We start from the raw sequence: 13173 nt of genomic DNA, 5'->3' as shown, positions 1-13173 counted from the left end.
TTAGTCTTTTCTGTGTTTTTCTCTTTCATGTAGGCTTCTACACTGCTATTTTGACAGTAGACAGTCCAAAGTTTGTCGGGAGCCTGGAAGCCAAATTCCTCTTTGCTGTGCCTTTTGATGTCTGATCAGCCCATCTTCCCAGAATTCCCTGGTGTTTGGTTTAAAGTGAGCCGAGTTTTGCCCTGGCTGTTAATTGAAATTACTTCCAAATAGCAAAATGGTAGTCAAGGCTCTTCCTGTGCGTTCACAAAGGCATCTTCTCTGTCACTCTCACTGACTGGGCTCACCCCATAGAATCACAGGACACTTCCTCCAGCTACATAACAATCAATGTGCTGTTGAAACATGTAGTGGTGTCTGGTGTTTGATACTATTAACTGTTCTCAGTTGAGACGGTGAGAGGATAATGGAGACTTCATGCCCACAGACTCCTTGGTCTAGAAATGTTTCAAATTGTTTCTGGTGTAGCTGAACCAGCTGAAGTGGCCAAATGGTTTTGGCTTGAGACTTTAAGAACAAAATTCCATGACCAGAAAGAGTAACAAAGGAGAGTTGGACACTTCCTGTTTTTTAACGAATGTATTTAATTATTTATTTATGTATAAAATGCAAAACAAAACGTCAGAGTGTTGAGTGTGAACAGCTATGTAGAATTTCAAGATTTTTGTGTCTGACGAATGGTATGAATTGAGGTGAAAGGTGTTTTATACAGAAGTATTTAAAGTATTAATTTGTCCAGAAGAATCACAATTGTCCTTCCTCCCTGATGTTCTCAGCCTTAGAACTGCAAATTCTTTCCTGATTGCAATACATTACCTCAGTAATAACTGAGGCACAAAAGAAACACTGCACTCAAGTCTAATGGATGTAATCAAATATTTTAAATGTAGACATCAAGCAAAGTCACAGAACAAAATACAGATCAAAGAACCATTATGAGAGTTTCCATATGAAATATGACACTGTCCAAGTAAATGCTTTACAAAGTTAGCAGTGTAAATGACCTTCCTGCATATTTACACAATTCGGGCAGTGTTGATGCACAGACCTGATCAGCATCTGGACAGGCTGCTGTGGGATATTCTGCCACTCTTCCTGTGCAGCTGCAGCCAGCTGGTAAAGACTGGCCAATCACAGTTGTCTCCTGTTGATGGAGTTGTGAGCTAGTCCCACAGGTGTTCTGTTATACGTAATTTAGGAGAAATAATTATAGCAATAACTTAATGCTGTTATCTCAATGTTGTAAAGCTGTATTCCTAACTTGTTGAAATTATTTTGATGGTAAATCAAGAATCTCTTCCCTAGCTTGTAGAAAGAGAAAAACTCTTAGCTCAGGGATCTGGTCAATGCATGCCTGAGCTGTAAAGCTGTATTCAATGTTTGATACACTTGTATCAAAAGAGATTCCTCCCCACATTACCCAATGCGTTCATGTTCCATTAAGTAACTGTTCCTAGACTGTGGTTAAATTTTAAAGTAGTGTAGCTTTTTTGCGTTTCCGACATGTTTACTGTTCCCAAACCTCCATTTATAAGACCAAATTTATATTCTAAGAGGCATAATGTAAATTACTATAATGGGTAACAGGTGTAGTGCTTGTCTCCTAGAAATTCTGCATAGTTCTCTGATTTGAGTCTGTCCCAGCAAATGAGCTACTGCCGCATCACTGAGTTATTAATGGCAACTATACAGCTTAGTGGTAGAAAAGGACAGTGCTAAATGTTTTCCAATAGGCAAAGGATTTATTCATAACATTAGATTAAAGCAAGCTGAAAATACAGCCTAGCATTTCCCCCAAAAGAAAAGGGATAATAAATGAAAGATTCACAGCTGAATTCAGGTGACCCACTGGTTTAACTTGATCTGTTCCTCCTGCAGGTACCAGGCCAGTCTATCAGGTGTCCTACGTGTTTTAACTAAACCTGCTTCTTCTGCAGGTTCCAGGCATGCCTGTCCTGTGACCTATCAGGTGTCCTACCTGTTTTAACGAAACCTGCTTCTCCTGCAGGTTCCAGGCATGTCTGTCCTGTGACCTATCAGGTGACCTACGTGTTTTAACTAAACCTGCTTCTCCTGCAGGTTCCAGGCATACCTGTCCTGTGACCTATCAGGTGACCTACGTGTTTTAACTAAACCTGCTTCTTCTGCAGGTTCCAGGCATGCCTGTCCTGTGACCTATCAGGTATCCTACCTGTTTTAACGAAACCTGCTTCTCCTGCAGGTTCCAGGCATGCCTGTCCTGTGACCTATCAGGTGACCTACGTGTTTTAACTAAACCTGCTTCTTCTGCAGGTTCCAGGCATGCCTGTCCTGTGACCTATCAGGTGTTCTACCTGTTTTAACTAAACCTGCTTCTTCTGCAGGTTCCAGGCATTCCTGTCCTGTGACCTATCAGGTGTCCTTCCTGTTTTAACTAAACCTGCTTCTTCTGCAGGTTCCAGGCATGCCTGTCCTGTGACCTATCAGGTAAACCTACCTGTTTTAACTTAACCTGCTTCTCCTGCAGGTTCCAGGCATGCCTGTCCTGTGACCTATCAGGTAAACCTACCTGTTTTAACTAAACCTGCTTCTTCTGCAGGTTCCAGGCATGCCTGTCCTGTGACCTATCAGGTAAACCTACCTGTTTTAACTAAACCTGCTTCTTCTGCAGGTTCCAGGCATGCCTGTCCTGTGACCTATCAAGTGACCTACCTGTTTTAACTTGACTGCTTCTTCTGCAGGTACCAGGCCAGCCTGTCCTCTGACCTGGAGTGGCAGCAGCGGGAGAGAGGGTCTGAGGTGGAGGTGCAACGAGACCCTCGCACGGGGTCCATGCCCATCCTGGAGGAGGTGCAAGTTGACCCCCGCAAGTATTCCCACAGCAGCTCTGAGCGCTTCCTAGAGCATTCCCACTCCTCACTGGAGCGCGCTGGCCCCGGGGACATGGATTGTGGCCGCTCTTGTGACTACAAGGTGGGCTCCCCCTCCTACCTGGACAAGCTGCTGTGGCGGGATGGCAAGCCCCACCACTACTCGGAGCCCAAGCTCATCCTGGACCTGTCCCACTGGAAACGGAACAGTCTCCCTGTGTCTGGAGAGGGGAGGAGGGGGAGCAGGCTGGAGGAGCCCTCCCATGAGCCGCCCTCCGACCTTTTCCTGGAGATCTCCCGCTGGGTGGAGAGCACCCAAGCCCGGCTGGAGAGCCCCAGTCCGCCGCCTTTGCTGTTGCCAGCCCCTGAGGTCCAGGACGAGAGTGGTAATGGCCAGCAGCCTCCATCCTCTTCCTCCCAGACGGCATCAGCCCATTTCCTCACCACTTCCACCCCGGCTCGGCAGCTCACGGACAGCGCCGAACCCCAGTTCGACCTGGATGTCTTCATCTCCCGGGCCCTCAAGCTGTGCAGCAAGCCGGAGGACCTGAATGAGAGCCGGCTGGCCGAGATTAATGGAGCTCACATCCCTGAGCGGCCGGCTGACATTGTGCAGGCCAAGGTCTGCCAGAAGGACCGCTGGTAGAGTGACTGTGGGGTCTGCTTCGAGGCCGGGTCATGAGGAATACTCAATCCTATCCTAGAAGCTGCAAGCTTGAATCTAAATGCACACTTACATCGAGTGGGATGACAACAGTCCTCTTGGATCTACAGTGGCAAGATGAAAGGCAGATTTTCTGATAAGGATAAGGCTGTTCTTAATGGGAACTGTTTTTTTAAAAAACTGCCTTTCATCTTAAAAAAGATCGTGCAGATGGCCACTTGTGAAATGTACCGAATTATGTAGAAGCTTGAATATGGATTGCGAAGCTAGAATGCATTGGTACAAAAACAGACAAGGATTAACTGTGAACAAAAGTGATTTCAAATCGGACTGCTCTTTTTGAACTGATTGAATACCGCGAGTTTGTGGAGGAAAGGAAATGGTAATGTCTTAGCTGCTTCTGAAATGAAAAGCGATGGTTTTGGAATCAGTACTGTAATAATTATTATTTATCATCATCCTCTGAGCACACTCACCCATGATAGCAGATTGTAAAGTGTTCTAACGCCTTTCAAATGGAAATGCACCCTCACATGCAAAAACAAAAGAGAAAAATTAGCAATTGTCCTTCAGTGAAGTGTGGTTTTTGAAGTACATTACCAAGGTGGGGGGTTAATGTTGTGATGACTGCATTACTGCCCAGATCCAGTGCTTATTCAGACAAGCAGAACCTGAACCTGATTGTGAGTTCGTCTATCCTTCTGAAATCTTCATTTGCTATGCAAACGCATGGGGAGATGAATGGGCACTATGCGGTTTAAGTTTGCCAGATAATGACTCAAGGCAGTAAGCAGGACTAATCTAACAAAATGTGTTTTGTGCCTTTCATCAAATAGGTAATGACTTCTTCCTGTTTCCTTTTTTCTTCCACTGGTCTGCATCTTATTATCAGTTCAATTCTCCTGCATTAGAACAGGTTACAGGTTCAGTTAGTGTTTAAAGAGTGGTGCAGCACACACAGAACTACTAACTTAAACAGTAACAGGTTTAAAGATGAGCAAGTCTTTCTCTTTCAGTGACATCACCTCTGACATCCTCACTAATGCAAGAGCTACATTGTTTGAAGCCTGAATGCAGTGCTGGCACAGTGATATAAAGAACACAGTAGCGAGTTAATGAGTACGTCTTTATTTAGATTGACTGGTGTACACCTTATATAAGACTCTGGTGCTGTGCCAAATGTGTTCTTCAGCTAATTCTGGATTGTACTGACAATATTTATAATTATCATATTTTATTAGTTTGTTCACAGCTGTAAATAAACTAGGCCAAACTGGCAAGCAGGCTGTAGCTGCTACTTGAACTGCCAGAGGCTTTCAGAACACCTTTGTGGCAAACCTTTCCATAAACAGCCAGCACAGCACAATGCTGTGTGCTTTTTTGGAAAGGAATCTTGAATTTTAAACTGGGGGCAGTTTGCAGAAGATTGTCACCATTTTAAATTACACAATAAATTTTATGAAAGATGTCAGGACAGAATGATTCTGCGTCAACCAGCAGATGAGTGGGGAATTGAAATCAGAGCCTTGCCTTAAAATATTTCAAATGGGATCATTTAATTTTGATGCTACCAGCCACACCAAGAGGCTAAACTGTAGCCTCTGAACACAGCACATTTGAACACCCTTAAAAACCCAGGGGAGCAGTGTCACTCTATCAGGCTCTCTTATACTTGATAATCCTATAACACAAGCTCGTTATACTGCCTCAGATGTAGCTGCTGGGGGCAGTCTAAGAATTTTTGTGTGCCTTTGCTGTGCGTCTTAGATGAACTACTGTTACTCCCCGGTAAGGAGCTCATGTAGCGGTTCTTCTAAAATTGACATAATTTTAATTCTATTATAGTTCTGCATCACATTAGAGTTCTCTCACATTGTCATTGAAAAATGCAAAAAAGGGTAAACAATTCAATATCATTACAAATTATTATTGATCATAGGTAAATTCCAAAAGATTTTAATTGCGGACTGTCATGTTGGGGAGGTTCTGTGTAGAAGTTTGTGGAACTGCAAAAAGCCTCCTTAAACTTCTTGTGCAGTTGAGTTGCGGGGAAAGCTGGCTGTCACGGTTATTTTTTTGGGGGGTGGGGAGGAAATTCAAAGACATTTCAAGAAACATGGACCATGGTGAGTGAAGAGGATCGCGTATGTAGAGTATGTAGATGGTACATCTTGCTGAGATTGGCACACTGTGGCACAGTTGTAGGAAAGCAATTGAATGGCAAATTAAAATACGGGGAAAAAAGCTTTTGTGAAAATGTATTGCATTTGACCTTTACAGATTCTAGGCTAAATTAACTGAACCTAGCGCCTGAAAATCACAATATTCCTGAGAAAGGTCAATCTTTCATCGAATGTGGCTCTGGTCTGTGTATCATTTCTCCATGGGCACTGAGGCCCTGCCTGTCAGCCCGCTGTGAGGACAGAGATGCTGGTGCGTACTGCCGGTTTTGTTTTGGCAGAAGCTGCCCTTGTCAGGAATCCTGCTGAAGCGAAGCAGGTTAGCCAGCTTTATGTTTGCCTTTGGGCATCAGTTTCATTACTCACTTCACAATATTTATGTTAATAGGTCTCCTGCAGCAAAACCTGGTACAGCTTTGTTACAGCACTGTCTTCCCTACGCTGTCATAATTAGGGTACAGAGTTTGTTGTTATTGCTTCTTGGTCTGCTTCCTTCAGTCTATAATTAAATCAAATTACACCATATATTTGCTACCTAAAGGCCTGATTTCTAAATGCAGTCTCACGTGAGTTGAGTTGAATCCTGCAATAGTTTCCTTGTGTGCACAAGTTAATCATAGGGATTTTGTATGATTCTTCAAAAACAAGGCAGGTGTTTGTGACTGTCTGTCTTGTTTCAGACGCCCTCTACCCTTATCCAGCTCTTGCTCCTATGTTCTACAGCCCTTGCAGAGTCCTACATGGCCAAAGATAAGTGTACCCTCCCCTTGTGGGGTTATCACCCGGAGAATTAGGTAAGGAAGGACCTTGAGGTAAAACAAAGGAAAGGGTTTTGGTTGGTGTCTGGCTGCAAATCCGAGGTCTTTACCAGCCTTCTTTTCTAGGCCTTTAGGACTGTCCTCAGGACCTGATGCCTACATTGTTGACTGCTGGGTCGAAAGGGTGGTTTGTGCGCCTTTAGCAATGCAAGTACACTGTATCAGCATCACGCTCTCAGGGCATAAAGAGCCAACGGGCAGCCAAGGCGAATTGCTTTGTAGGCAACTTCTGTTTTGCAGAGATAATGCTGAGAGCTGAAATGCAGAGGCTGAGTATGAGCAATGGCCTGCCATGGCTTTGTGGAAAGTCATCTAGGACTTGGCATGGCACTGGCTGAGGGGGACTCCGGGCACGTGCCGCATGTCATGTGAATGGCTCAATAGGAATGTTCTGCGCTGCCTCAGAGTCCCGCGCAGGGGCAAAATTATTTCTTTACACCCACTCTACAAAAAAGTTGAGTCTCAAAAAACTCTCAAATGGATGCCTGGCACTGAGTGTTCCCAGACTCCCAGTTTTCCCAGTGGCACAGACTCCCGCACTTGTCCACTCCCACTTCAGGCTTCCACTTTAATTCTCCAACATCGCGCAAAGTTCCACGGTCTTGCACCACTAACCTTCCGCTTCAAATCTCGGGATTCAGCCTGTACTCCTCCCATCCCCAACCCCCCCTGCAGCGCGATTCTACGTTGTAACAGTCTCTTTCAGAATGATAATGTTGATAAAGTGTTAGGTTACAAGAGCTCCACTGAGGAGAATAGGCCCTACTGATAGAAAGTCAATGTCTTGCATGACCAATATCAGGGACACCGGCCTCAGGATTCCATGACGAAACTCTCGCTTAACTCAGACGGGGGACTGGGTCAAGGAATTCAGTCCGCTAGTAAAAGATCATTAGTTTCTCCAGAAACATTCTGAGTGCTGGAAGGTGCAAAGAGAATGCTGATCCATCTCGGTCCCAGATGATGAAGCTTGTCAGAGCTTTGACTTCACTGGTTTTACACATAAAACACACTTTGGCTGATCCTATTTGACTCCTCACAGCCGGGATTGAAGGCTATCTCGATCATCACTGACACTTACAGTATGATTTTATTAAGCATGAGGATGTTTCAGAAAGGCATTAGAGGAATTATTCCTTTCAACTCATTTCAGCAAGCTGGGTGTTATTAAATATAATCCTATTTAACGGAGAAGGTTCACTCTCTTTTTTATTTTTCCTTTGATTGTCATCATGATCCCTGTGTTACCACCACATTTTACAAACTGTATGTGGAGCTGGGACACAGCAGACCCTTTTTCACAACACTTCAACGCTGCATCGTGATGAGCTGACCACAGGGGGGCTAGTTTATATATGTGGTTAATTGTGCAAGTGCTCACAGATTCAGGCGATGTCTGCACAACAGAACGTGCACCCTGAATAACCCACAATTCTTCACAAGTTCAACACCTTTGCTAATACTACACACTATATCTACTACACTATAATACTACACTATCACAGGTTAGGATATTGCAGTGGATTTGAAAAAGATACACAGCCTTCTGGTATGTTACTACCTAATGTAGATAAAGTAATTAAGCAGATATAATTAACAACTCCATCACACTCCACACATTAAAAAGCAACAGAACCAAGGCTGTCTGGACTTTAATCACACAAATCACTTCTGTCAGCACAGCTTTCTAGTGGCAATTTATTATATTTGCTATTTTCTAACTGGGGTGTAAGTACCCCTATCTGTAAGGGAAGATTTCCTGTAAAAAATGAAGCAAATGTTTTAAATTAGATTGTGAGGTTCTTCTTCTTCAGTAACAACAGAAAAAAAGAGTTCCGTAAACTGCCCGTTTTTAAAGCTACTAAACTTCTGACAGATTCAGCCTCCCACAAGACTCAGCTTAGGCTCTGTCACCTGCCTATAGCAAAAATAAAACACAGAAATTGGTAAGGGTAAGGTGAGAAAGATGGTTGTTTCTGTAACCTGGTCTTCCTGTGAAATCCTTGTGTCAGCTGCACATTATATGTCCTATGGAGACACCTGGAGATACCAAATTGGGCATTAGAACACTTCTGCCCTGCATGGCTGTTGTTTGGTACTTAAATACAGTAAAACACAAATTCTCGCTTTGCTCTCCACTAACGTTTTGTGGTTCAGTAATCACTACATACATCATTTTATAAGCTGTGCTCCCTCTCTGTCAGGTAATGTTGTATTTATGTGAGTCCTCTAGGATAAAGGTATCAACCAGATATATTACTGATACAGATAATCAAGAGGTTGGTACTATCTGCAGAATTTGCTTTTGAGATTCAGAATTAGATTCGAACATAATGAATTTCAACCCAACATGAGAATATAAGAAAGGTTAAGAAATGAGTGGAAGCCATTCAACCCATCTAGCCTGTGTGGTGGTTCATTGACGTGTGCTTTACTCTTCCCAATCTGTTCTCTGTTTCTTTATTTTTCTGAGGTAAAACTGAGATTTCGAGGCTTAATTTTGTTGACATTTGGGACTCTTGAAGTGTCAGCCTTGTATAACTATTAGCTTACTGACGAGAACTCTGCAGGCCATTTTAATTCTGATTAGAAATCATCATTGTAGCATCACAACATTATGAAATCCTCCGATCTGAGTTTACATTTTTGGCTATATATATGGTTCTGTAATGAAACAAGTAAAGGTTTATTCCACACTGAAAAGAGAAAAAAAGAAACACAACATTTTGGCTATGGAGCCTTCTTTGGGTGTCTTCCCAAACTACTTGAACTACTACATGGTTCTGTAGGTGTTGTTCATTGCATCTCCGTAATGACTGGAAGGGAACAATTCTGGATCAATGTAAGCACATTCAGTTTGTAAAATGGGGAGAAATAAACTTGAAGAGGTAAACAGTGTTTGTTCGTATTACCTGGATGTAATAAGGTACTCAACTTATCATTTTGTTTATATTGTTTGATGTATAATTTTATTTAATAGATTGGATTGATAAATTGATTTGATGTGAAGGACTGAAAGAACAATAAACGTTGCCTCAGACACATTCCAGGATGAAATTAGATCTATGTCTCACACTTACTTAATGAACCAGCAAAAAGTGACAAAGCAGCAGGCATCTCAATATGTTCGCAATTGTGTGTTCATGGAAAATGCGTTAAAATATAGTGAGCTGAGTGCTGGAGTTGCGTACAGCTGTTTGGCAACAACTATAGAATGAAATGTTGGAAATAACCCAGTAACATGAGTTTATAACTTCCCGCATTTTTATTTAACAGAATGGATATGTATTTTTATATTGAGTACATGTACATTCCAACAGATTAAATTATTTGTTGCTGTCGTTTGGATTTATTTCATCATGATCCTGCAATCATGACTGTATTATGTCTCATGAGCCAAAGGGATTTAAAACTTTAATTCAGTGTTTGAAAATTGTCGGCTTCTTGAGCGCTTGCTTGGAACCTGACTGGCTTTATCATTGTTGAAGTCGGAGGATGTTCCCATAGACCCTACAAAGATGGCTTCTTAGGTTTAACCTTCACATGCTACTCCCCCTGCGTGGAAATTATAAAGTAAGAACTCGAGGTTGCTTCTTCATGTTCTTTCTAGCATGAGAAAATCTGCTGTCGAATTCTAGACGGGTGTGCGAAGTGTCACCGCTTCTCCTGAGCCCACTGAGGACACAGAGCAGCCGGAGACTTTATTAAGAGCTTTCACACCTCTGGTCCCTCTCTCCAGCTCGCGGGCACAGGCTGCTGCACGCTGCGTGGTGCTGTGTGTGGATGAGCCCCTGGGGAAGCTGTCCTCATGCAGGGCACTCAGCGAAGAGCAGAACAGGCGCAAAAGAAAAATGTCAGTTTTGAAGGAACCGCAGTAAAAATAAACCGAACTGTCTGATCACTGTTTTAGCTGATTTGTGCTTTCAGCAAACGATTAAATAACTTACTTTTGATTGATCATGTGATTTATTTTGTTCTCCTAACCCTTATAGTCCCATTGGCAAAAAAAACATTTTTTTTATTTTTTTACATTTCCGCATGGAATCCACCTTTATGCATTCCTTTGCAACTCCCACACTACCCTCTACATGAGCACTGTTTATATATTACTAAGTCATTCATCATCTGGCTTATTTCAGGTTAGAGCTAGGGTTTTAATATGCTCTGGATTGGCAACTAGCCAATTAGAAACCAATTAACAAATTAAAAAAACACCAGTTAACCTCGTCTTTGATATGTGGTAGGAAATTGGAGATAGAGAATGCAAACATGTAAATCACAGACAAACGTTTCCAGCATATATAGTATTATTATCAATTTATTTGACCAATGCCTTTATCCAAAGCATGTTACACATGCCACCATTTCCGCAGCTGGGCAGTCTGCAGTGAAGTTCCTTGCGCAGGGGTACAGCAGCTCTTCTCCACCTGGGTTTTGAACCTGCATCCCTTCAGTCCAGGGCCCTAACCGCTACTTTGCACTTTGTGAGGTCTGTTTTCCTTGACAGGAGCTATACAAGGTGAGGTGTGCTTAGCTGATTAATTTAGTTTATATTCTACTGCCATCTGGTGATTAAACTATGTCATGCAGAGGCACTGCAGCAGAGCCAGTTGCAAATGTGGTTTAATTCCTGGATGGAACTAACATCCATCCTTGAAACTGTTTCAGTTCAATTCAAGCTTTATTGTCACATTGGGGGAGATTTGATTTACAGCACACTCCCAACATAATAATACAAAAACTAGGTGTGTGCCTGAGATCTTTTTTAAGAGTACAAAAATGTAGTAACATTTTACTGTTACTACATTACCACAACTAGACTCCAAAATAGCTTCTTCCCCAGAGCTGTCAAGTTGGTGACGCCCCCACTCCCTTCCACCTTATTATGATCTCTCCTAACATCCTCCTGTACCCACAACCACTGTACTCCTACACCACACACACACATGTAAGCCAAAATTGTACTGTTCCCTCGATAGCCCAGTAAAATTATAACAGGCATAATAATATTTAATATTTATTAATTAACCATACTACTTTTAACCATACTATTTTTTTTGCACTGTTCCAATAATTACCTTGCACCTTATTTTGCCCTGTTAAATTTTCTCTGTTTGCGGAATTTTGCACAGTTTTGATTACTTGATTACATGTTATTTATGTTATGTTATTACATGTTACTGTTATTGCTATTGTGTAACTGTCTACTGTCTTATCTTCTGTCCTATTTATATACTGCACCTGAGTGACTAATGAGAAACACTTTTCATTATACTATGCACCTGTGTAAGTTTAATGACAATAAAGTTGAATTGAATTGAATTGAATTGAATTAATTTGCCTAAATTAGCCTGTGTGCATGGAAACCAAAGTTCTCCGCCCTCAATTTATTTGATGACCAGTTTGTACAAATGGAGGATTTTCCGTGGGTTGAAAAAATAGTAAGTTGAATAGTATCAACGGAGTGTGCCGCATCTGAGAAAAAATAACGAAGGATGGATGGTGTGAATTCCTGTGAGAAATCGGTGTGCATTATGTCTGGCGCAAAGCATGGTGGGAATACACAGAATGACAAACAATATAGAAGTTATTCTCTGTATCTAACAGCTATTAATTGTGCTTAGAAAGGACCCCAGGAACCTGTCCTGAAATTTTCATTGCACAAAATTCAGAACTTCCCTCACACAGGCTGCTTTGTCGTTTATATAACAGTGTAAATAAAACAGTTTATTTTATAGCACAACATTTATGTCTATCTTTGAATCCTTAATACACCATTACACATTCCGACTGGAATACCTGTTTTCCTGCGCTTTGGGCAGAATCGTCGTGGCTGCCTGTACTTTATTTAGGTATTGCCAGTTGTAGAAAAAAATCATTTTTTCTACATTTATCACGGATTTCAGTCCTACAATTTCACAATGTGACAAAGATTTGATTATGTGATGGCTGGTTTATTTACAGCAGTTATATAACCAAGCATACTGTATTCTGAAGATGTAGTTAATAACAATTCACTACATTGTGAGTGAATATGTCGTTAATAACAATCGCAAGTGTGAATGTTTAAACTAAAAGTGTAATAATAACTTATAAATGCCTTTCATTAAACTGGAATCTAATTCAATTGTAAAGGAAGTGAGCAGCTGAAAAACATATATTAAAAACTCTAAATATACCATGAGATCCTTGCAGTATTTACCAAGATTTTTCAATGCAATTTCATTTTCTTCAGAACTCCTCGTTAATATATTGTTATAATTTCTTCCATTTCCAGGCCTGCTATTGGATATTTCGCTGGCATCATAAATTACGTCGCAGTCGCAGTTCCCTGCGTCTTCCCCGGGTTTCAACCCGGTAAGGGAAGAATCATTCAAGTTTCCACGATGCAGCCGCGTTACCGTAAAACCTAAAAAGCGAACGCAACAAAAATAAAATGTTGTTTTATTAGTAAAAAAATAAATAAGGTGTTTGCGAATTGTGGTTTCTTATACCAGTGTTAAATTAAAGTACAGAGGTTCTTGCACCCAGACGCTGATATATATATATACATATTTAATTTACTGACAAGCGGTATATATGGAGTTCTCTCAAAAAGTTAATTTTGCGAACGGTTTTTGAGGGCTATATGGTAAAAGACCCGTCTGATGTTGCCGAGAGAG

The 13173-nt window shown here is 41.6% G+C and overlaps 1 protein-coding gene across 2 annotated transcripts in view; it reads left to right on the top strand.

Annotated features, from left to right (window-relative positions):
• Positions 1 to 4080, top strand: part of mapk4 (mitogen-activated protein kinase 4) — a 29054-nt gene extending 24974 nt beyond the window's left edge. For both annotated transcript variants that reach the window (XM_088628662.1, XM_088628663.1), the window contains exon 6: positions 2721 to 4080. In XM_088628662.1, the coding sequence (XP_088484788.1) occupies positions 2721 to 3495 (775 nt within the window). In that variant the 3' untranslated portion in view covers positions 3496 to 4080. The remainder of the gene's footprint in view (positions 1 to 2720) is intronic.
• Positions 4081 to 13173: the final 9093 nt, after the last annotated feature.

Source organism: Lepisosteus platostomus, chromosome 4 (genome assembly GCF_059453375.1).
Source record: "Lepisosteus platostomus isolate fLepPlt1 chromosome 4, fLepPlt1.hap1, whole genome shotgun sequence".
Classification (NCBI taxonomy): domain Eukaryota; kingdom Metazoa; phylum Chordata; class Actinopteri; order Semionotiformes; family Lepisosteidae; genus Lepisosteus; species Lepisosteus platostomus.
The sequence above is the reverse complement of the archived record's forward strand: the minus strand, read 5'-3'. Positions and strand labels throughout refer to the sequence as shown.